The sequence below is a fragment of the Tamandua tetradactyla genome, chromosome 7 (genome assembly GCF_023851605.1).
Source record: "Tamandua tetradactyla isolate mTamTet1 chromosome 7, mTamTet1.pri, whole genome shotgun sequence".
In the NCBI taxonomy this organism is placed as follows: Eukaryota; Metazoa; Chordata; class Mammalia; order Pilosa; family Myrmecophagidae; genus Tamandua; species Tamandua tetradactyla.
Genome location: NC_135333.1, coordinates 137,613,453 through 137,638,843, shown reverse-complemented (window position 1 = coordinate 137,638,843; position 25,391 = coordinate 137,613,453). Strand labels below are relative to the sequence as shown.

Below are 25,391 nucleotides of genomic sequence, written 5' to 3'. Positions count from 1 at the left end.
GGCAGGGCCAAGAACATGGTGGTACCCTAGTGCTTGGAGATATTAGACCCCTACATAATGTGTGTGTAGAAATCAGGGCTGCTGCACAAGCCCTTCGAAAGGAAGGAACTGCCACTATCTTAAACCCTGAGGATAAAACATCATGCTATAGATGATATTCAGACCTGGAAATATGATGAAGTTTGCTCTGCAGATTTTCAGAACTGTTTGGGAACTTTGACCCTTGTTTTCCTTCTAATTTCTCCCTATGAAAATGGAATTTATCCTATGACTGTTCCTTCTTTATATATCGCGAACAGATAACTTATTTTAAGTTTCACATTTCCATAACCAGAGGAGAATTTTGCCTTAGGACAGACCATGCCTTGAGGGTCTTGATGAGATTTTGTACTTAATACTGTTACTGAAATGATTTAAGGCTTTTGTGATATTGTTATAGAATGAATGTATTTTGTATATGGAAAGAACATGTCTTTTAGAGGTTCAGAGGGTGGAGTGTGCTGGGTTAAAGCTATTACATACCTCAGAAAAGGAAATGCTCTTTTACTCCATTCCTGTGGGTATAGATCTATTGTGGGTGGGGCCTTTTGGTTAGGTTATTTCCATTGAGAAATGATCCACCCCATTCAAGTTGGGTCTTAATCCTTTTACTGGAGTCCTCTATGAAGGGAATAAAAGACAGAAAAAGCTGAGAGAATGGAGACAGAAACACCTGAAAAGATAGCTCACAGAAGAGAAAAGCCCTGGAGATGCTAAGAGAGGACCCACAGATACTCAGAGAGAAAGCCACTGGAATCAGAAGCTGAAAGCAATGGAGCCCAAGAGTGAAGGACCAGCAGATGCTAGCTACATAACTTCCCATGTGACAGAGGAGCCCCAGATGCCAGCAGCCTTCCCTCAGAGAAGGTATCTTCCTCCTGATGCCTTAATTTGAACATTTTCATTACCTATATTAGTTTGTTAAGCTGCCAGAAAGCAATATACCAGCAGTGGAACAGCTTTTAAAAAGAGAATTTAATAAGTTGCAAACTTACAGCTCTAAGTCTATAAAAATGTTTGTGGTAGTTAGATTCAGTTGTCAACTTGGCCAGGTGAAGGCACCTAGTTTTGTCGCTGCGGACATGAGCAAATGGTACGTGAATCTCATCTGTTCCTGATTACATCTACAGTCGGCTAGGAGGTTTGCCTGCTGCAATGAATGACGTTTGACTTAATTGGCTGGTGCTTAAATGAGAGAGCACAACATAGCACAGCCCAAGCAGCTTGGCATACCTCATCTCAGCACTCGCAGCTCAGCCTAGGCCTTTGGAGATGCAGAAAGGAATCACCCCGGGGAAAGTTGTTGGAACCCAGAGGCCTGGAGAGAAGGCCAGCAGAGATCACCCTGTGCCTTCCCACGTAAGAATGAACCTCAGATAAAAGTTAGCTGCCTTTCCTCTGAAGAACTAACAAAATAAATCCCCTTTTATTGAAAGCCAATCTGTCTCTGGTGTGTTGCATTCCAGCAGCTAGCAAACTAGAACAATGTTCAAACTAAGGCATCCAGGGAAATCATAATTCAAAGAAGACTGATGAGTCTAGAACACCTATATCAGCTGGGACGGCATATGGCTGGCATCTGCTGGTCCTTTGTTCCAGGGCTCCATTGCTATCAGCCTCTGTTTCCCGTGGGTGTTCCTCAGTTGGTGTCTATGGGCCTTCACTTAGCTCCTTCAGGACACAACCCTGGGTTCTGGCTTGCTTAGCATCTTATGGGAAGGTACAGGGTGACATCTGCCAGACCCCACCTCTCCGAACCTCTGGTTCTTGCACTGGCTCTGTCAGCTCTGAAGCAACTGCTCTCCAAGTGTCTGCATCTGCTCTGAGGTTTCTTCAAAATGTTTCCCCTTTTTAAGGGACTTCAGTAAACTAATCAAGACCCACCCCAATTAGGTGGATTCACATGTCCAACTAATCAAAAGGGCACACCCACAATTGGATATGTCACATCTCTGTGGAGATTATTTTTTTTAAAAAGCATTGTATTAGGATTAAAAGAAACAACTGCCACCACAAGATTGGATCAGGATTAAAATATGGCTTTTCTGGAGTGCATAATAGCTTCAAACCGGCACATGGTATTAGAAATGTAAATCTGTAAATGAATAAATTCTCATTGCAAAAATCAACTCATTTCTGGTATTTTGCATTCCAGCAGCTTTAGAAAATTAAAACATGAGGCATTCAGATGAAATGAATAGAATCATCTAAAAGGTCAGATGAATTTCGAAACAGATGCCATTCAAAATAAAGGGTCCCAGATACTGTTCTGATTTTGCAGTTTCTTTTCATTATTTGATGGATTAAGCATGAATTAGAATACCTCATTTATCATGTTTACCCATATCTGTTTATACTAATATCAGCCTGACTTACCTAAGAATATACTAAAAGAAATAAGTGAAACTACAAAGTGATGATCCAAAGTAAAACTCAGGTAACTCTTGAAGAAAACCACGGATGAACGGAGGTAAAATATTTAACCTTTCAGTGAAGGTCTTCTGCATTTCTGATATAGAACACTGGAATCCCAGTGAGGAATATTTTCTCAATGAATATTCCATATTAGAAATATTTCATGTGAATGATTTTAAACAGAAATTTTAAATGACCTATGAAGTCTGTTAAAATGTATTTTACTAAGAAAAACGAATGCTTCCAGGAAAAATGAATGTTAGTTTCCTTTTTTGTGTGTATAAGAGACAATACAGGTTTAAAGAGAAAGGATCCATAAAATATGTAAAATATAGATTCTCATATACCACCCTATTATTAACAGCTTGCATTACTGTGGTATATTTGTTACAATTCATGAAAGAACATTTTTATTATCATTGTTAATGACAATCATCATTCACAACAGGGTTTACTTTTTGTTTTGTATAATCCTGCTTTTTAAGTTGTATGTTCTAGTAATAATTATACAACTTAAATTTCCTCTTTGACCCACATACACATATATAATTCATTGCTGTTACTTACTTTCATACTGTTGTGCTGCCATCCTCACCATCCATTACCAGAAGTTTACAATGAACCCGAAGACGAGCTGTACAATTTAAGCATAAACTTCCCATTGCCTACACACAGTCCAGTCCCTGGTCATCTATACTCTAGATTCTAACTCTATGAGTTTGTTTACTCTAACTGTTTCATATCAGTGAAATTATACAATACATGTCATTTTGTATCTGGTTGTTTTCACTTGATATGATGCCTTCAAGTTTCTTCTATTGTCTTATATATCAGAACTTCATTCCTTTTTACTATGACTAATATCCCGTTGTACGTATATACCACATTTTGATTATCCATTCATGCATCAATGGACACTTGGATTGCTTCCATCTTCTGGCAGTCATGAATTATGCCACTATGTATATCAAAGAGCAAATATTTGTTCCAGTTGCTGCTTTTGGTTCTTTTGGATATGTACCAAGTAGCGGGATGGCTGGGTCACATGTTAATTCTATATTAGCTTTCTGAAGAACTAACAGACTGTTTACTCCAGCTTTGCACTAATTTTTAAAAGTGTGTAAATAAATTTTATTTTTAATTTTCTTAAATAAAAACATTATAACACTTTAGATTGTTAGTAAGACAGTTGACATCTGGTTAGTCAGATATAGCATTAATATTTTTCTTTTCTTGAAAATACTCAAATTGTTCAATTTTTCCTTTAGAAAATAGACTAAAAGATATGTTGCATATAATGAGTTAAACAAAGAACATTCTACCACATCCATTTTTTTCCTAACACTTAAAATATTGAGTTAAATCTCAATTTAACCTATCTTTTGAGGGGAAAAACAAAAATGCACTATTAAAAAATTAGTCATCTATGATGCCCAACTTTAGCGATGTTTCTACAAACAAAACCTATTTTCCACAATGAGGATAGAGAAAATAATGTACAATAAAAAAGATATGTCCTGAAATCACTTACCTTCTTTGTCAAAAGATAAGAGACTAAGTGTGTGAGATCAACATGTTACTCTTTTTTAACCTTTTAACTCTGGCTCAGAAGATCACAAATATGATTAATGTAAACTCCATCAGCCTATAGGAATTTAGCATCACATTTTTCCCTGTTTTATAACAAAAGAAAACGGGTTTAATATTTAAGAGGAGGAGTAGTATTACTGAAGACAGCATTGTCGTCATCACAGCTCATGAAGTATCTATCCACAGGACCCTTTTAGAAACAGAATGTTGTCCATGCCCTAAAATGTGTGATTGGGCAGTTGTCAGCAAACATGAGGTAAAAAACTAAAACACATTCTGTCCTTATTCATACACACTGCCACACCTCTGGAAAACAGGTTAAAATGGGTTTTGCAGGTCACTTCATATCCATTTTAACATCATGATGTAAATGATAAAGCAAACTTAGTTTTTAAATAAAAATCCTAGCATTTTTTAAACTATAGATGGGACTCTCTTCATGTAAAAGAATGATCTCTTACTATATATAATCAATGATTATAACTTGGAGCTCCTAAATTATTCATTTTAACTTCTAGTAAAGATAAGTAGGGCACTGCAGTCATTTCCTCATCTAAGTCATCTGTTTTACCTTTTTCGTTGCATTTCCCCTAAATCCTTGTCGACAGTTGAATTAGTTTTCCTCTTGCACTCTTTCGGATCTGCGTTATTAGCACAGATTTTTCTCACTTTAACGTTTGGCAATTTCTTCAAATCAATATAGTATCCCCAAAATGAAGGTTAAAATAAATTGGGTAGATGGAAATTCTAGTGGTCAATGAGAAGGAGAGGTAAGGGATATGGGATGTATGAGTCTTTTCTTTCTTCTTTTTATTTCTTTTTCTGGAGTGATGCAAATGTCCTATAAAATGATCATGGTGATGATTATACAACTATGAGATACTGTGAGTCATAGAAAGTATACCTTTCATGAGATGTTTGTATGTTAAGAATGTTTGTGTTTGGAGAGGAGCCAAAGCTGCATGGAGCAGGATGGGGCACTATGAACCAAGAGGAGCAGTTTGTAAATATTGATTTGAATGATGACAACATTTGCAGTGTTTGTAAACTGGGAACAGACAATGAAATGCTCTCCTTCTGCCATATCTTTTTTGAGTTAAATATTGAGCAAGCACCAAATCTAATCGCTTGCACACCTTTTAACCTCTTTAATCTCTTGCACTACTTTTTAAGGGGCCATAAAGACTGCTTTGAAAATTACCATTTGATTGCAAACCAGGATTTTTTAAAATTTTCTCATTCTAAGCTTTCAAAAAGCATGTATGAAGAAGTTAAAACCATTTTGAGCAAAAAGATAAACTAGATTGTACAATACACCCAAAATAAGGATCTGGGTTCATATTCTGATTGTGCTAAAAATGCCCAGCATCACCTGTTTAATTTAAAGCATAAGCCTGATAAGAAGTTATGACCACAGTTTGACTCCCAAGTACTAAAATATTCTGCAAAATGAATAGATGGAAGTGCATGTGGCATCTCAAACTGTACACAGAGAATTTTGGAGAAGAGGGAGAGTACAGACTTTGGGTGTGCTCTGTTACAAGATGCTGGTGCCACTTTATGCCAGAATAGGGTACTGTGGCCTCATACTCACAACCAGGCATGAGAAAAGAAGAGAGAATCTCTAATCCAAAGGCTGATGTCCAAACCCAGCATCCACATTATGGCAGAGAGGAATTGAATTTGATGACTCTTGGTGAAGTAGAGTAATTGAATGTAAAGCTCCAGCAGCAAATCCAGGAAGTTTTTGAAGAATTAACACATCTAGTGCAAGAAAAATATTCTTTGGCCTCAGAGCTCCATGTCTACCACGTTGGCATCGAACAGTTTCCTAAGAACTATTCTAAATTGCCACATCTTCCAGTGGGGTGAACAGGAACGAAACCACACCTACCCATAAACAACTGAACTAAACTTAAATTTACTTCAAATGTCCTATCATTTATTGGTCTACCAGGAACACAAACTTTGAAGAAATGTGAAGAAAATTATGCCCCATTCTTTTAAGGTCATTTAATTTGCGGTGCTTAAGACATTACTTAACATCCTACCAAATAAAGCAGATCATTATGTGCTAGTCTTCTAAGGTTAATCATCTAAGTTCATTTTGGGAATTTTTTCCCCATAATTACTAAATGCACCTCCTTGACTCTTACAACATGTGACTACTTAAATAAGCTATTTTTATGTGATTTTATTAAACATGTTTTAATATAATTCACCAGCCAGAACAAAAAGTTACTCAGATTAACTGAATATGAATTAACTGAACAACTAAAGATAATTTTAAAGAGGGAATCAGAATTCATATTTGCCTCTTATTTATTATGAGCAATATTTAAATATGAAAATTTTATATTTAAAAATGTTATTTTAGGTACCTTTCAATTCCCTTTATAAATGTATTTGAATAGCTCTGTATATGATATTTGCACTTTGTGTGTGAATATGTTCACCCATATTTCAGATCACTGCATTTTATTCTCTTAATACAGTAGTTTCACAACTGTTACCTTGTTTTCCAAAGATAAATGTATTTTGGAGTAGAAATCCATGTAGTTGAATTGTGTTTTAACTTCCAATAATTCTGATGAAAGAGGAATTGTGCTGGTTTGAAATGACGTTTGTACCCTAGAAAAGCCATGTTTTAATACTAATCTCATTTTATAAAGGCAGCTGTTTCTTCTATCCCTAATCCACATTGTATGCTTGAAACTGTAATTAGATCATCTCCCTGGAGATGTGATGTAATCAAGAGTGGTTGTTAAACTGGATTAGGTGATGACATGTCTTGGGTGGGTCTTGATCAGTTTCTGAAGTTCTATAAAAGAGGAAACATTTTGGAGAATGAGAGATTCAGAGAGAGCAGAGCAGAACGACATAGCCATGAGAAGCAGAGTCCACCAGCCAGCGACTTCTGGAGATGAAGAAGGAAAATGCCTCCCGGGGAGCTTCAACAAACGGGAACACAGGAGAAGAAGCTAGTGATGATGCTGTGTTTGCCATGTGCCCTTTCACTTGAGAGAGAAACCCTGAACTTCATCAACCTTCTTGAACCAAGGTATCTTTCCCTGGATGCCTTAAATTGGACATTTCTATAGACTTGTTTTAATAGGGACATTTTCTCAACCTCAGAACGGTAAACTAGCAACTTATTAAATTCCCCTTTTTAAAAGCCATTCCATTTCTGGTATATTGCATTCTGGCAGCTAGCAAACGAGAACAGGAATTGACAACTTTTTAAAGTGTCCAAGTAAATAGGATACATTATTTTTCGTGTCCAAATACACATGGGGCCCTCCAATTGCACCATTTTACATTCCTGCCAGCAATGAATGAGTGTTCCTATTTCTCCACACCCTCCTCAAAACTTGTAATTTCCATGCTCTTCGTTTGCTTGTTTGTTTGTTAATTGTAGCCATTCTAGTGTTTGTGAAATGATACCTTATTGTGGTTTTGATTTGCATTTTTCTGATAGCTAATGATACTGAGTATCTTTTCATGTGGTTTTGGACATTTGTATATCCTCTTTGTAGAAATGTATATTCAAGTCTTTTGTCTATTTTTAAAATGGCTTAATTGTCATTTGTCAATTTCATTGTTGAGTTGTAGGATACCTTTATATATTCTGGATGTTAAAGCCTTTTCAGATATGTGGTTTCCAAATATTTTCTCCCATTAAGTAGGCTGACTTTTCATTTCCATGATAAAGTCCCTTGATGTGCAAAAATTTTTAATTTTTATGAGTTCCTATTTCTCTGTTTTTCCTTGTGTTGCTTGTACTTTGTGTGTAAAGACTAAGAAACCATTGCCTAAAAGAAGATCCTAAAAGCTGCTACCACGGGTTGTCTTCTAGGAAAAAAATATGGTTTTTATTGTTAGGGGTTGATCCATTTTGAGTTAATTATTACATATGGTGTGAAATAGTTCCACACCCCCTTTCATTCCTTTATATATCGATCTCCTATTCTCCCAGCATCATTTGTTAAAGACTGTTCTTTCCCAATTTACCGGACTGGCAGACTTGTTAAATATCAGTTGGCCATAGATATAAGGGTCTATTTCTGAATATTCAATTTGATTCCACTGGTTTATGAATCTATCTTGGTGTCATTACTGTGCTGTTTTGACCACTGCAGCTTTGTAATAAGGTTTTGTGCTTTTTTTTATGTTTTAAAAATACTTTTATTGATGAATCTTAACACACAAACATTCCATACACGGTGTACAGTGGCTCACAATATCACCACATAGCTGTGCATTCATGATCGTTGCTTAGAACATTTGTATCACTCCAGAAAAAGAAATAAATAGGAAAAAACTCATACATACCATGCCCCTTACCCCTCCCTCTCATTGACCACTACTATTTCCAACTATCCAATTGATTTTAGCCTTTGTCCCCTCATTACTTGTTTCTTATTATTTTAAAAACTTTTATTGATTAAACAAAGTACAAGCGCATACATTCTTAGTATACAAACATTTCACACATGGTGTACAATCAATGACTCACAATATCATCACATAGTTGTATATTCATCACCATGATCAGTTTTTAGAACATGTAATAAATTTTAAAGTCAGAAAGTGTGAGTCCTCTGACTTCATTCTTCTGTTTCTAGACGTTTCTGTCTATTCAAGTCAAGTTTTGAAAAATATTATTTCTATTAATGACTATAGCCACAAAAGCTTATAAGAAAATGTTGTCAAATCAATCCAATAAATAGAAGTGTAAGAAGCATGCTCAGGCCTTAATTATAGCTAGTGCCACATGAAGAGATCAGTTATTATCTGGTATATCACTCTACAGTTCAAATAATATCCTGGGGCAAGACTAAGCAACATAGGAATTGCATTTCTTCCAAAAACGATCTTTGATATTGACTTTTACTGTTCTCAGAAAAGAGTAGTAATTTAGTTTAGTAGCTTTATTAAAAGTAACAAGTATACATAAAAGAAAAAAGCAAAAGATTTATCAAAAACAGCAAGAATAAATATTGCTTTCCCTCTTCAGCCTACTTTCATCCGGGTTGGCTGGGTCTGGCTGTTCCTTAGTCAGCTAAAGCTCTTAGACCACTCTGGCTCTTCTTTGATATATTCTACCTGTGCTTTCAGCTGTCAGTCTTCAAGTCTCTATTCCTTAGCTTCATAGATGCTACATACTCCTCAGACAATATTGCCCCAGCTTTCTGGGATTCTTCTTGAGTGGATGGTCCCAGAACTTGAGCTCTTCTTCTGTTAGGTCCTTGGCTGCCATCCTCTTCCCTGTCCCTGCCCATGGATGCTTTTTGCCACTATATTCACACAGACTTAGTGCCTGACCCTGGCAATCATAGAAATTATTCATGATATGAACTTGAAGAGTAAGAAAGTCTTGGAATGATCAACATGGGGGAATATACTCATTAATCAGCATGAGATTCATGCAATTAACCAATATTTACTGAGTGTATGTCATGTTCAAAGTACTGTCTTAAGTGTTTGGAATATGGCTGTCATCAAGAGTCATCAAATTGTGCCTTCCTTCCTATCAGGACAGCCGCCCAGCATGGAGAATCAGAGCTGTGAAGCAGTTAGGAGGGCATCCAGGAGTGGGAAGGGAAAGGAGGAGATAGTCCCATGGAGAGGATCAGAGCCTGAGGGGGATGAAGAAGGCATTTTTTCCAGGGCGTGGCCATGTGGGATACAGGTAAAATACAGGCAAACGAGTCAAATTTATCAAAGGTAACTTTTAAGAATATTAAAGATAATTAGTTCCAAGTTTCTATGTATCAGAGATGGGAGTTACTGATGTGGAAAGGCAGAAATCTGAAATGAATCTTGTGGCATGGGTTTGGAATTGGGAATATTGATGTGAATTCATAATTTCCAGTATAAATTGATATATTAATAAATAAGTATAAATACATATATCCTGTGCTTGTGCCCAGGGAACAATGACACCTTGATAGCTTGATCTTGTTTTTAAAACACCATTATACACTAAGGGAAGCAGGGCTCCTGGGAGAAATGACTGATTTGGGGAATGGAGCAGAGAAAGAACAGGAAAATATGCCTTAGCACATCTGGTGCTGGAAAGCAAGAAAGTGCTCAATGAATGAGGAGGAATTGTCAAAATAACAGAAGTCAGTTGTAAGGAGCTTCATGAGCCAAAATAGGGACAATTTGTAGGTCAAAAGAAATGGGAGAAGATGGATTACCACTCACTATAAATTCAATAAATAAGAAGCCAGAATCAAACAGATGTAATAAAAAAGTGAATAAATACAAGATGTGATAAGAATCCATTTCAAAGTTCACTCCAGAATTCTTTACAGGGGACACAACTTGCAGACATCACCTTAATCATGTGATGAAAATGAACATCAGTAACAGGACAAATCAAAATCATGGGCCTCGAAAGAGGACCAATGAGAACAGAATATCACTTCTGTATATTTTCCTGCCAAAAATGCATAACCTAATCCAATGTGAGAAGAAAATCAGAAAACTTTAGGGACATTCTACAAAATGACTTGTCCCTGGTCTTCAAAAGTGTCATAGTCTTAAGTCAAGAATAACCTGAAGAAGTGATTCAGATCGAAGGAAACTAAAGAAACTGACAACCAATTAAAAATGATTCTGAATCACACTTTAAAAAAAAATTATTATTATAAAGGACTTATGGGGATAATTGATGGAATTGAATAGGATGCGAGGGGAGAAATTGTTTGGGGTTTCCTCTGTTGTTTCAGTGTAATATGAGGCCAAATCATCTTCTGAGAGCAGAGCTTGGTTTAGGAATGGGGAGTGCAGTCGGGGTGCCAGGGCTTTGAAGAGAGAGGAGGAAAAATGAAATGATAACATTCATTTTGGAGAGTGGGGACATCAGCACAGAAGGATTACAGAGCAAGGCCTTAGATAGACAGGCAGATTTGATGGCCATTTCAGATTTTTTGCAGTAATAGATTTAAAGTGAGATCTGTCAGTGTGCTTGCAAATTTTTCTCAGCCTATTTCAAATTTTTTGGGTTCAGGTGAGGATATAGGAAATATTGAGTGCCAAATGTTTTTGTTTGTTTTGGGTTTTTTTTTTTTTTTTTTTTTTTTTGGCTTGGGCAGACTCTGGGAATTGAACCCAGGTCTCCAGCATGGCAGGTGAGAATTCTGCCACTGAGCCACCATTGCACCACCCTGAAGTGTTTTTTAAAAACACCTCTAGCCCGGAAGATGGCAGACCAAGATGGCGGCTTAGCAATATCTGCGATTTAGTTCATCCTTCAGAACAACTACTTAATAACCAGAACCCATGCAGAACAGCTCCTGGGGCCACGTCACTGACTGGATACACAGTGTACCCCAGTCTGGACCACTGGACCAGCTGCGAGCCCCCCCAGAACTGTGAGTTCCCCAAGCCATGGTGGTCAGTGCCCCACCCCATAGGCTGCTTCCCAGAGGGTAAAAGAAAGACACTTTACCAGCAGCAGGGACTGAGCCCAACCAAATGCCAATTGTGGAATTAATTAACAAATTCTGACTACTTAAAATAGGTCCCCAGCTCAGGTGAACCTGGTCAAAGCAAAGGTCGCTCATTTTTGCCCTGGTGCCAAGGGGGCAGGGCTGATGGAAAAAAAAAAAGAAGGAAACAAAGGTTTTTGTGGCTGTGTTTCTACAAAGTCTTGACCACCTTTAGATACAGTGGCAGGACTTCTCAGGCTGCAATTGCCCGAGGCATAGGCAGAAACAAGCTCATTGGAGGGCTTGTCTGGAACCTGTGCCTTCCCTAGGGTAGTGTTGAAGCCCAACTCGGGTGGAATCCCTTCCTAGGTGAACTCAGACACCAGGGCTTGGTAATTTAAAGCCATTAAAACCAACCTACAATCTCTCTTCTGTTTCCACCACAACCCCAGAACGGAGAGTCTGCCAAAGTTAAAGGTACCACATCATCTTATGCTGGTGGGACCTAAAGGCAGACAAGCACCACATACTGGGCAGGATAAGAAAAACAGAGTCCAGAGACTTCACAGGAAAGTCTTTCAACCTGCTGGGTCTCACCCTCAGGGACAACCGAAGCAGGTGACTCTTTCCTTCTGATAGGAGGCCAGTTTGGTCTGGGAAAATCCAGCTGGGGTCTATACTACCTAAGCAGACTGTCCTAAGTTGGGGTGGGGGGAAGGCACCATACAAGCAAGGCAAGAAACAAGAAAACAAGAACTGAAAAATTCTCCTCTGTTAAACAAAATCTAAGCTAGAGGTCCAGAAAAAACTGAACTGAATGTCAAAGAACAGATAGACAACAAATCCATCCAGCAAGAAAACCATAGGTAAAAGAAGTGAAAACAATCTCCAGAATAAACTAATTAAGGTAACTAAATGCCTACATACCAGAAAAAAATAACAAATCACACTAGGAAAATTGAAGATATGGCCCAGTCAAAGGAAGAAACAATTCAAATGAGATACAGTAGTTGACACAATTAATTCAGAATGTACGAACAGACATGGAAAACCTAACTAAAAACTAAATCAATGAATTGAGGGAGGCTATAAAGAAGGCAAGGAACGAACAAAAAGAAGAAATCAAAGTCTGAAAAACAAATCATAGAACTTATGGGAATGAAAGACATAGTAGAAGAGATGAAAACAAAAGGTAACCTACAATGATAGATTTCGAGAGGCAGAAGATAGGATTAGTGAACTGGAGGATGGAACATCCAATACCTGACAAGAAAAAGAAAATATAGGGAAAAAAATGGAAAAATATGAGCAGGGTCTTAGGGAATTGATTGACAATATGAAGTGCATGAATATACTTGTTGTGGGTGTTCCAGAAGGAGAAGAGAAGGAAAAGGAGGAGAAAAACTAATGGAGGAAATTATCACTGAAAATTTCCCAACTCTTATGAAAGACTTAAAATTACAGACACAAGAAGTGCAGCATACCCCAAAGACAAAAGATACAAATAGACGTACTCCAAGACACTTACTAATCAGAATGTCAGAGGTCAAAGAGAAAGAGAGAATCTTGAAAGCAGCAAGAGAAAAGCAATCCATCACATACAAGGGAAGCCCAATAAGACTATGTGTAGATTTCTCAGCAGAAATCACGGAGGTGAGAAGACAGTGGAATCATATTCTTAAATTAGTAAGAGAGAAAAACTACCAACCAAGAATTCTATATCCAGCAAAATTGTCCTTCAAAAATGAGTGAGAAATTAAATCATTTTCAGACAAAAATCACTGAGAGGTTTTGTGACCAAGAGACCAGCTCTGAAAGAAATACTAAAGGGAGCACTAGAGACCAATATGAAAAGACAGGAGAGAGAGGTGTGGAGAAGAGTGTAGAAAGGAAGATTATGAGTAAAGTTAAAAAGAAGGGAAATTAGATATGACATATAAAATCCAAAAGGTAAAATAGTAAAAGAAGGTACTACCCATACAATAATAACATTGAATGTTAATGGATTAAACTCCCCAATCAAAAGAAATAGACTGGCAGAATGGATTAAAAAACAGGACCCATCTATGTGCTGTCTACAGGAAACACATTTTAGACCCAAGGGTGAATATAGGTTGAAAGTGAAAGGCTGGGAAAAGATATTTCATGCAAATAATAATCAGAAAAGAGCAGGATTAACTATATTAATAGTCAACAAATTAGACTTCAAATGTAAAACAATTAAAAGAGACAAAGAAGAACACAATGTATTAATAAAAGGAACAATTCAAAAAGAAGACATAACAATCATACACATTTATGCACTGAGCCAGAATGCTCCAAAATACATGAGGCAAACACTGAAAAGAGAAATAGACACATCTACCATAGTAGTTGGAGACTTCAATTCCCCACTCTCATGAATGGACAGAACATCTAGACAGAGGATCAATAAAGAAACAGAGAATTTGAATAATAGAATAAATGAGCTAGACTTAACAAACATTTATAGAACATTACACCCCACAACAGCAGGATACACCTTTTTCTCAAGTGCGCATGGATCATTCTTAAAGATAGACAATTTGCTGGGTCACAAAGCAAGTCTCAATAAATTTAAAAAGATTGAAATCATATGCAACACTTTCTCAGATCATAAAGGAATGAAGTTGGAAATCAATAACAGGCAGAGTGCCAGAAAATTCACAAATATGTGGAGGCTCAACAACACACTCTTAAACGACCAGTGATTCAAGGAAGAAATTACAAGAGAAATCAGTAAATATGTTGAGGCAAATGAAAATGAAAACAACATATAAAACTTATGGGATGCAGCAAAGGCAGTGCTAAGAGGGAAATTTGTTGCCCCAAATGCCTATATCAAAAAAGAAGAAAGGGCAAAAATCGAGGAATTAACTGTCCACTTGGAAGAACTAGAGAAAGAACAGCAAACTAACCCCAAGCAAGGAAAAGGAAAGAAATAATGAAGATTAGAGCAGAAATAAATGAAACTGAGAACATGAAAACAATTGAGAAAATCAACAAAACCAGAAGCTGGTTTTATGAGAAAATCAATAAGATTGATGGACCCTTAGCAAGATTGACAAAAAGAAGAAGAGAGAGGATACAAGTAAATAAGATCAGAAATGGAAGAGGAGACATAACCACTGACCCCACAGAAATAAAGGAAGTAATGACAGAATTCTATGAACAACTTTATGCTCATAAATATGACAATGTATATGAAATGGACAACTTCCTAGAAAGGCATGAACAACCAACTTTGACCCGAGAAGAAATCGATGACCTCAACAAATCAATCGCAAGTAAAGAAATTGAATCAGTCATTAAGAAGCTCCTCAAAAAGAAAAGTCCAGGACCAGATAGCTTCACAGGTGAATTCTACCAAACATTCCAGAAAGAATTAGTACCAATCCTGTTCAAACTATTCAAAAAAATTGAAGAGAAGGCAAAGCTACCTAACTCATTCTATGAAGCCAACATCACCCTCATACTAAAGCCAGACAAAGATATTACAAAAAAAGGAAACTACAGGCCAATCTCTCTAATGAATATAGATGTAAAAATCCCGAACAAAATTCTAGCAAATCGAATCCAGCAACACATTAAAAGAATTATACATCATGACCAAGTAGGATTTATCCCAGGTATGCAAGAATGGTTCAACATAAGAAAATCAATTAATGTAATACACCATATCAATAAATCAAAGCAGAAGACCACATATTTTTTTCGATTGATGAAGTGAAGGCATTTGAGAAAATTCAGCATCCTTTCCTGTTGAAAACACTTCAAAGGATAGGAATAGAAGGGAACTTCCTTAAAATGATAACGGGAATATATAAAAAAAACCCACAGCTAATATCATCCTCAATGGAGAAAAACTGAAAACTTTCCCCCTAATCAGGAACAAGACAAGGATGTCAACTATCACCAGTTTTATTTAACATTGTGTTGGAAGTTCTAGCAAGAGAAATTAGACAAGAAAAAGAAATACAAGGCATCAACATCGGAAAGGAAGAAATAAAACTCTCACTGTTTGCAGATGATGTGATTCTATATGTTAAAAATCTTGAAAAATCCACAGCAGAACTACTAGAGCAAATAAATGAGTACAGCAAAGTGGCAGGTTAAAAGATCAACACTCAAAAATCTGTAGTGTTTCTATACACTAGTAATAAACAATCTGAGGGGGAAATCAAGAACTGAATTCTATTTACAATTGCAAACAAAATAATAAAATATTTAGAAATGAATTTAACTAAAGAGACAAAAAACCTATTCAAAGAAAACTATAAGAATTGTTAAAAGAAATCACAGAAGATCTAAATGAATGGAAGGGCATACCTTGTTCATGGATTGGAAGACTAAATATAGTTAAGATGTCAATTCTGCCTAAATTGATTTACAGGTTCAATGCAATACCAATTCAATTCCTAACAACTTACTTTTCAGAAATAGAAAAACCAATCACCGAATTTACCTGGAAGGCAGGGTGCCCCAAATAGCTAAAGTTATCCTGAAAAAAAAAAATGCAGTCGGAGGTCTCATGCTACCTGACTTTAAGGCATATTATGATGATACAGTGGTCAAAATAGCATGGTACTGGCATAAAGATAGACATATTGACCAATGGAATCAAATAGAGTGTTCATATATAGACCCTCTCATCTACGGACAATTGATCTTTGATAAGGCAGTCAAGCCAACTCACCTGGGACAGAACAGTCTCTTCAAAAAATGGTGCCTAGAGAACTGGATATCCACATGCAAAAGAATGAAAGAAGACCCGTATCTCACACCCTATACAAAAATTAACTCAAAATGGATCAAAGACCTAAACATTAGATCTAAGACCATAAAACTGTTAGAAGAAAAAGTAGGGAAATATCTTATAAATCTTATACTTGGAGGCAGTTTTATAGACCTTACACCCAAAGCAAGAGCATTGAAGAAAGAAAGAAAGAAATGGGAACGCCTCAAAATTAAACACTTTAGTACATCAAAGAACTTCATCAAGAAAGTAAAAAGACAGCCTACAAAATGGGAGACAATATTTGGAAATGACATATCAGATAAAGGTCTAGTATCCAGAATTTATAAAGATACTGTTCAACACAACAACAAAAAGACAGCCAATTCAATTACAAAATGGGCAAAAGACTTGAACAGACACTTCTCAGAAGAGGAAATACAAATGGCCAAAAGGCAGATGAAGAGATGCTCAACTTCCCTGGCCATTAGAGAAATGCAAATCAAAACCACAATGAGATATCATCTCACACCTGCCAGAATGGCCATTATCAATAAAACAGAAAATGACAAGTGCTGGAGAGGATGTGGAGAAAGAGGCACACTTACCTACTGTTGGTGGAAATGTCAAATGGTACAACTGCTGTGGAAGGCAGTTTGGTGGTTCCTCAAAAAGCTGAATATAGAATTGCTATATGACACAGCAATACCATTGCTAGGTATCTACTCAGAGGACATGAGGGCAAGGACACAAACGGACATTTGCACACCAATGTTTATAGCAGCATTATCTACCATTGCAAAGAGATGGAAACAGCCAAAATATCCATCAACAGACAAGTGGGTAAACAAACTGTGGTATATACATACGATGGAATATCATGCAGCTTTAAGACAGCATAAAGTTATGAAGTATGTAACAACATGGATTGACCTTGAGGACATTATGCTGAGTAAGATTAGCCAAAAACAAAAGGACAAATACTGTATGATCTCACTGATATGAACTGACATTAGTGAATAAACTTGGGATGTTTCGTTGGTAACAGAGACCATCAGGAGATAGAAATAAGGTAAGGTAATGGGTAACTGGAGTTGAAGGGATACAGATTGTGCAACAGGACTGAATATTAAAACTCAGAAATGGACAGCACAATACTACCTAACTGTAATACAATTATGTCGAAACACTGAATGAAGCTGAATGTGAGACTTATAGAGGGAGGGGGGCATAAATGAAATCAGAAAGAAAGATAGACGATAAACACGGAGATGGTATAATCTAGGAATACCTAGAGTGTATGATGACAGTGACTAAATGCACAAATTTAAAAAATGTGCATGAGGAAGAACAAAGGAATGTCATTACTGCAGGGTGCTGAAAATAGATGGTAATTAATATTTAAAAATTTCAACTTATGTGTGAGACTAAAGCAAAAATGTTTATTTGGTACAAAATTTATATTTTGACTAGTGCATTTCCTAATATAACTTATGTAGACAGCTTAACTGAATACCATAAGTACATGGAATCTTGAGTAGGACATGGAATTTTGTTGGTTTGTCCAGAGTGATGCCCTGATAAATCCCAGAGTGATTTGATCAGTGAGTGGAAAAGTATTTGTAAAGTCCACTTCAGGGAATGGTGAGAACAGGGGAAAATTCAACTTCCTCAAGTTGAATTTTTGAAATTCTCACAAGCAGTGTGGACAACCAAAGCTATAGGCTGAACCCCCAGTCTTGGGGTTTGTTCATATGAAGCTTAACCCCACAAAGGATAGGTCAAGTCTACTTAAAATTAGGACTAAGAGTCACCCCCCAAGAGAGCCTCTTTTGTTGCTCAGGTGTGGCCTCTCTCTCAAGCCAACACAACAAGCAAACTTACCACCCTCGCCCTATCTACATGGGACATGACTCCCAGGGGTGTGGACCTTCCTGGCAACGTGGGACAGAAATCCTAGAATGAGCTGAGACTCAGCATCAAGGGATTGAGAAAAACCCTAGAATGAGCTGAGACTCAGCATCAAGGGATTGAGAAAACCTTCTCCAGCAAAAGGGGGAAGAGTGAAATCAGACAAAGTGTCAATGGCTGAAAGATTCCAAACAGAGTCGAGAGGTTACCCTGGAGGTTATTCTTATGCATTAAGTAGATATCACCTTGTTAGTCAGTATATAATGGAGAGGCTGGAGGGAACTGCCCGAATATGTAAAGCTATGTTCCAGTTTCTTGACGATGATTGAATAATGATATTGTTTTCACAATGTGACAGTGTGATTGTGAAAACCTTGTGTCTGATGCTCCTTTTATCTGCCATGTCAGCAGACGAGTAGAACATACGGAATAAAAATAAATAATAGGGGGAACAAATGTTAAAATAAATTTAGTTTGAAATGCTAGAGATCAATGAAAGGGAGGGGTAAGGGGTATGGTATGTATAAATTTTCTTTTCTGTTTTCATTTTATTTCTTTTTCTGAATAGACACAAATGTTCCCAGAAATAACCATGATGATGAATATGCAACTATGTGATGATATTGTGAATTACTGATTATATATGCAGAACTGTATGATCAAAATAGGAATGTTTGCATTTGTTTGGTGTTTTTTGGTATTTTAAAAAAATTAAATTAAAAAAAAAAAAAAACCAGCATCTCTATTTTTTTTTCTTCAGAGACACTAGAAGTGATGCCAGAGGGGCCTTAGGGAGTTCTCAGAGTGTTTGAAACCTTAACCAGGGGTTGACATCATGAGGATTCTTGACTCAGTTGCCAGGAAGGAATTTCAGGAATGATCAGTGTGTACAGCAAGAAAAGTTTAATGCATAGGGGGTTGAGTGAAGGCATTACTCAAGGGAGAAAAGCTCATCGTTGTTGGGATTCCTGCATTATAAGGACTTGGAGGGGTACTTCCCTTTTTGATTATGGTAATGAGGGGTAGATGAGTTGTACCTTCACTTGGTGCTTTTCAGGGTGCTGATTGGAATGAGTACTAGGTGAGCCTGTGCCAAAAGGAAGTTCTTGCGTGTGTTAGGGTCGTCTCTCCCTCTCTCCTTCCCTATCTAACAGCCTCAGGTGGGTCTTAAATAAATAAGGAAAAGGTATGAGTTGCAAAGTCTTTAATGATGTTTGCATTGTATACAACATGCAAAATTTCAACCTATAGTAAATTAGCCATTCATCAATGCTTGCAAAGTCATCTGCCTCAAAGATTAATCATGGTGCTTAAATCTAAATTGATAAAATTAAAGAATAGTAACAGCTCATCTAATCATCTTTGTATTCCTTCTTGATCAGTAGGATGCATATGAGAATTCTTAAGGACTATTACAGATTTTGATATAAAAATGGTGAGTCTTCATTTATAGCTATATGAAATCAAATTAAGTTACTGAGGAAATATTTAAACCCAGGGTCACATACTTTATGAAATCCAAATTCTTAATTTAGGCTGGCTCTATTTTTAGATGTTTGGCCTCTTGTTTTTTAAAAGCATTTATATTGCCCAACAAATAGTGCTTATTTTTATTGCTTTGGAAATGACTGATCAAATGAAGGCATCAATTGCTACATTTTAACCCAAAAATACAGGAATACCTGTATTACTCAAAATTAAGTGTAGGTTATTTCTTTGACTAAGAACTGAAAATACTGAAGGTGTATTTGAGAACCAAAATTTTTGATAAGTCTCAATAGCATTAGTTCTATTAACAACATAAAAATGTTTCATGCTTAATATCCATTAGTGAGCACATTAGTAAATACAAGTCTCTGAGAGGACCCACCATATTTTGCTCCTCCTTCTGTAAAATCATTTTTTGCTCCAAGGGGGAAAATGGGAATGTGAACTGTCGTCTAACTACTCCCTTGTGTGAAAAAGAGGCAAAATGAGATGCAGAAGGAACCCTGCAGTTAAACTCCACAACCGCGAATGTACTGAGAGACATCTTTGTTTCGACAACGGTTTTTCCATGCCACCCTGTGGAGAAAGGTGAAACAACAAAAAAGTTTACAATGCCTTCATTGTAATAAGCAACTTCAAATCCTTTGGGGAAATAAAATACTTTATCAACGAATAAGGCTGAGGCTATAGATAGAGGCAGGTACTATTTTTTTGTAAGTGAGGTACAGGGGACTCCTCCCCAAAGCCGTCACTGGATGCTGAACATATCTGTAGAACTGTGCACATTCCACAACAGTAACTACAAAGTGCATACCACATTTCCCCATCTGAAAATAATTCCCAGATGTGAGAAGGTACCGTGTGAAAAAGCTTAAAAGCTCTAGAAATCCTCTAAAATAAATTGGTGAGGAAGAGAGTAAGATTCAGAATCTGTTAAGGTAGGTTGTCTTCTTAAGGATCAACATAATCATGGCTTACCATAAACCTAAGATTGTACTTTTCAGTTCTCAGTATCAAACTTTGGGCTTTGAAAATCTCTCTATCTGCATATATCAACACTGGGGTAAAACAAGACTTGAAAACATACCATGCGGTAATGCCTTGTCTACTGGCAATCATCTTTGCACACTTCACCGCTGGTGTGAGGTCATCTTTCAGCAAAACTGAGAAAGAGGCAGTGAGGGATAAAAACAACTGTCTTAGAAATTTCATTATAAGTTTTGTTTGAGTCAGCCTTACTTTATTAGGCTGAGGTAGGAATACTAAGAAATTATTTTCCAAGAGTCCAAATACGTACAAATATGGGTGGGGGAATGTTCCCTTTATTCCATATCATTGGACATGAAATAAAGTATTCTGTTTGTTAATGAAGTTATTGGAAGTTCTGGAATTACTAACTAATATGATGGAAGGTTCTGTTTGTACTAGGCTCTGTGAAAAAAAAAACAAGTTGACTGGTAAGTTTTCACTCAGCAGTTGCACTTCTCAGAATTAATACTAAAAAATAATAAGAAGAAATACGCCCAAAGTTGTATGTACAAGGCTTTTCCTAGCAATTTATAAAACGGAAAAATGGGAAAAACTTTAAGTGCTTATCATTTGGTGCGGACCACACGTGGAATATTCATATAATGGAATTCTAATTATCCTTCAAAAATGATAATACACATAGATCTGCATTTGTTGACATGATAATAATTTTGAGACATCAAAAAAATTACAAGGCAATACATACGCTAAATTTCATTTTTCTTATAGTATACAGTGTTTACATGTTTATTTGTGGGTATATCATATGTGCATGATTCAGCTTTATATTCACATAGATGACTGATATATATTTTGTAAGAATATGTACCCAAAAAAGTATCAGTGGATATAAATCTTTGGGTAGTGAGATTATCAATGAATTTTTTCTTTTCTGTATTTCCTAATTTGTATTCAATGGCCACAGAATATTATATAATATAAAGTGTTTTTAAAATAAACTTAGCTGGATTTAGACATGAAGAGCATTCTGAGGCTAACCTGCTCTATCAGTAATTTATCGTTTAAAAATGTAACAGTGTCAAGTTTCCTATACTTATTCACTATTGTATGCCCCAAAGATTCCAAGTTATTTCTATTTTTATATGAATTCAACAAAATATTTCTTCCACCCTAAATAAACAAATCCATAAATTAACCTGCTAGGTATAGTAATGATTATATAGGAACAGTATTGTTTGGAGACACAAACTGAAGAATTTAGAAATGAAATGTCATAATATTTTTAATTCACTTTAAATTCCTGAAACAAAATATAAATATATATGCATATCTAGACATACACAAGTGTACATACTATACATATATGAAGCAAATTTAGCAAAATGTTAAATATTAAAAATACGTGGTGGTTGTTATTCAAGATGTAACGGAGAGGCTGGAGGGAACTGCCTGAAAATGTAGAGCTGTGTTCCAGTAGCCATGTTTCTTGAAGATAATTGTATAATGATATAGCTTTCACAATGTGACTGTGTGATTGTGAAAACATTGTGTCTGATGCTCCTTTTATCTACCTTGTCAACAGATGAGTAGAACATATGAAACAAAAATAAATAATAGGGGGAACAAGTGTTAAAATAAATTTAGTTTGAAATGCTAGTGATCAATGAAAGGGAGGGGTAAGGGGTATGGTATGTATAAATTTTTTCTCTGTTTTCATTTTATTTCTTTTTCTGAATGGATGCAAATGTTCCAAGAAACAATTATGATGATAAATATGCAACTGTGATGATATTGTGAATTACTGATTATATATGTAGAACGGAATGATCAAAATAGGAATTTTTGCATTTGTTTGGTGTTTTTCGGTATTTAAAAAAATGCGTGGTGGGCACATGATAGTTCATTATACTAAAGTCTCAAACTGTCTATATATTTAGAACATTTCATAATAAAAAGCAAAAACAGACTAAAGAGGCCCACACAGACAAATTATCCCTAAACCACCACACCCTTCCCCTTGCCCAATGTAAATGGGAATATGGCATTGTTCTGGACAAAAGATTAAGAAAAACATTCCCGATAAAATAAAAGGCCATTCCACAAACTTTCATATATTTAAAAATAGCAAAGTTCTATGGTCCCAGACTTTTAATTTCTTACTTAGGAAATTATGACGCAGATGGCACTGAGTGTCTAGAACTTGAGATGGCGCTTTCCTAGGCGCCTGATGAACCCTTCTAGGCATTTACATTTGTGTTGAGTCCCTGTCTCTGTAAGATTAACCACATGGGCCCTGTGCCATCACTCATACATTAGCTTGCCTTACCACTGCAGGATATACCACAGTTGTTAATTGCTCTTGGGGTTTTGCCGTCATTACACCAGTATTGGCTATTGATCTGAAAAATCCCGTAATCGGTGCTCCGGTTCCGATTGTAGTTTGTAGTTCCTGTGTTATAACCACTCTCCCATCGTACCAAACACATCCCTGGAAAGAAATTATTTTCACTAATAAGGACACAATACCAAATCACTAATATTGCATACCAAAATCTGTCCTATATAGCTAATTCTGTTTTACCTACGATTTACTCCTTAATTTTAAAGATGAATTCAGTTTACAGAACATTTTAACACATAACAGTTATTGATCCCCTAAGAGAATTCTTGTGTGATGCAAATCACCTTATGATGTTGCAGGCAGCCCCTGTTTGTTAAAGCCACTTTCTGTTGCAGCAAGCAGACCCTGTTTCCTCAGGCCATTCCCTGTGTGAAATATCTCCCAGGCCGAGAAGGGTCAGTGGGCAGGATAAGAGAAGTCCCTGTGAAGTTCCCTCCCCGCCAACGGCTCATCCCCTTCTGTAAACCCAGCTTTGCGCCCTTCCCGATCCAAACCAGCCAGTCGTTTACCTTGTCTTCAATATGCCATCCCGTCTATAAAAACTGACCTTAGCATTTTGTTGGGGGCTCAGACTTTCAGAGGCTACTGGGTGAGCCCCATGGTCATAGACAATAAAACCTACTTCCTGAAACTTCCGAGCGTTGGCCCGGGTTTGTTCTGTTTCCGTGTAACATTGTGAGAGGCTTTAAACCTTGTCCCTGTTCCATGCAACCATAACACTAATGAAGCAATATATTTAAAAAAAATGTTTAACTGGATGCTTCTTCCATTGCCTTTAAGCTTTCCCTATCCCTTAGGCAACATTTGGCCTAGAATTAAAAAATCAGCAGGTATGTTGAGTGGATATTGTATATTCACAGTTGATACTAGGCTATTGGGGAAAACTTTTGATTATAAGACATGAGGATTTTCTGAGAGAAATGAAATTTCTTAGAATCACTAAAGGTAGATTTGAATATTCAGAATCTAGAAGACAGGAGTTAGAGAAGAGGAAAGAATATTTCATCCATCCACTCATTCATCCAAAAATAGGGATTCAGAGGAGATGTTTGAATTCAACTGAGCAGTACAGTGATTATTTTTGATAAATATGAACTAAAATATAAAGTGTCTGTTACTCAGGGCACACCTTGTATTGTGTGGAAGAAAATGCAAAATAGTTAATCCAGCAGGGTGACTAAGAATAATAAACATTATTTCAGGTTCAGGTTCAGGTTCAGGGATCTTGATATAACACAGTTACTGAGGGGAAATAGGTTCCTACTGCCCATTTTATTGGAGAGGTCAACATAATTTTCAAATCTTTTCTGTTCACAATCCCATGTCAATTCAGGAGAATTAGAAAAAAAAAGAACTTGTCAATCTAGGTTCTCAGAACTGGAGTTCTAAATGGAAAATGGTTGAAGTCAAGTATAAAGGACTTGACAGTGATATTCCAGGTCTTCAAATGTATCTCTTAGCATCCTATATGTGCAGTTGAGCACCTGACAATTCAGTGGAATCAGAAGAATTAAACAGGTCAGTTTGGACTTGGAATGGAAGGAATTTTGCCTTTCCATGCCCTATTTGTACATCTAGGATCTCTGACTGTACATAAACAAGTCAGTGTTTTAACCATTTATATAAAGGAAACTTGAAAGAAATAGAAAATTCCTTTGTTATTGTCCTCCTCTCCTAGTGCCTGTCATCTTCTTGATAACTATCTCGAAGGATGAAGGAGAACAGACTTACAGTTTGACAGGCTGATTCCCTTGTAGCCATCCATTCCAAGTTTTTTCAGAGCTCTGGCCAATTCACATCTTTCAAATTTCTTGCCCTGGACAGTGGCAGAAAGAAGGAGAAGCCCCAGAGCAAGGAGAAACCTCATGTTGACTGCGAAGCCAACCTCTAGGCTGAATAGGGCAAGCCAGCTCCAGTATTTAACATCTGTTAACTTCCTTCTTCTCCTAATCATTAATGGGCTGCACCCTTTGATTTACATGGAAAGAAGGAACTGTTTATTGTTCCATTGACATTAAAAGTTTTTTATTTTTTTGAAGCTAGATACCCTTGATACAGATCAAAGCTTGAGTCGCTGCCCATTGCACACAATGACCAATCCTGTGACACTGGGTTTCAAAGACAGAAAGAGCTTTATAGCAAAGTGGGACGCAAGAACAGGAGGCTGTGGGCCTCAAATTTGCTTCCCAGAGTGCAGGAACTTTTATATGTTTCAAAATGAGTCAGGCAGACTTAGGTTAATGAGTACAATGGCTGAGATGACAAGATTAGAGTAGATTTAATCATTGAGAATGTGCAGATTGAGTGCATGCTTAGTCACAGGACATTTGTCAGAAAATGGTGACCTTAACATGATGTTTGGTTT

At 36.7% G+C, this 25,391-nt stretch overlaps 1 protein-coding gene and 1 pseudogene across 1 annotated transcript; one reads left to right on the top strand and one right to left on the bottom strand.

Annotated features, from left to right (window-relative positions):
* Positions 1–5,026: 5,026 nt before the first annotated feature.
* LOC143690184 (protein EURL homolog pseudogene) lies at positions 5,027–5,952 on the top strand (annotated as a pseudogene).
* A 13,384-nt stretch (positions 5,953–19,336) lies between these two features.
* On the bottom strand, positions 19,337–24,931 carry LOC143642686 (lysozyme C, intestinal isozyme-like). Its single transcript, XM_077111380.1, has 4 exons — positions 24,758–24,931; positions 22,952–23,113; positions 20,723–20,798; positions 19,337–20,211 (listed from the first exon to the last, which is right to left on the bottom strand). The coding sequence occupies exons 1-4, from the start codon at positions 24,891–24,893 to the stop codon at positions 20,145–20,147; spliced, it is 441 nt and encodes a 146-aa protein (XP_076967495.1). The 5' UTR covers positions 24,894–24,931; the 3' UTR covers positions 19,337–20,144.
* Between the last annotated feature and the right edge of the window lie 460 nt (positions 24,932–25,391).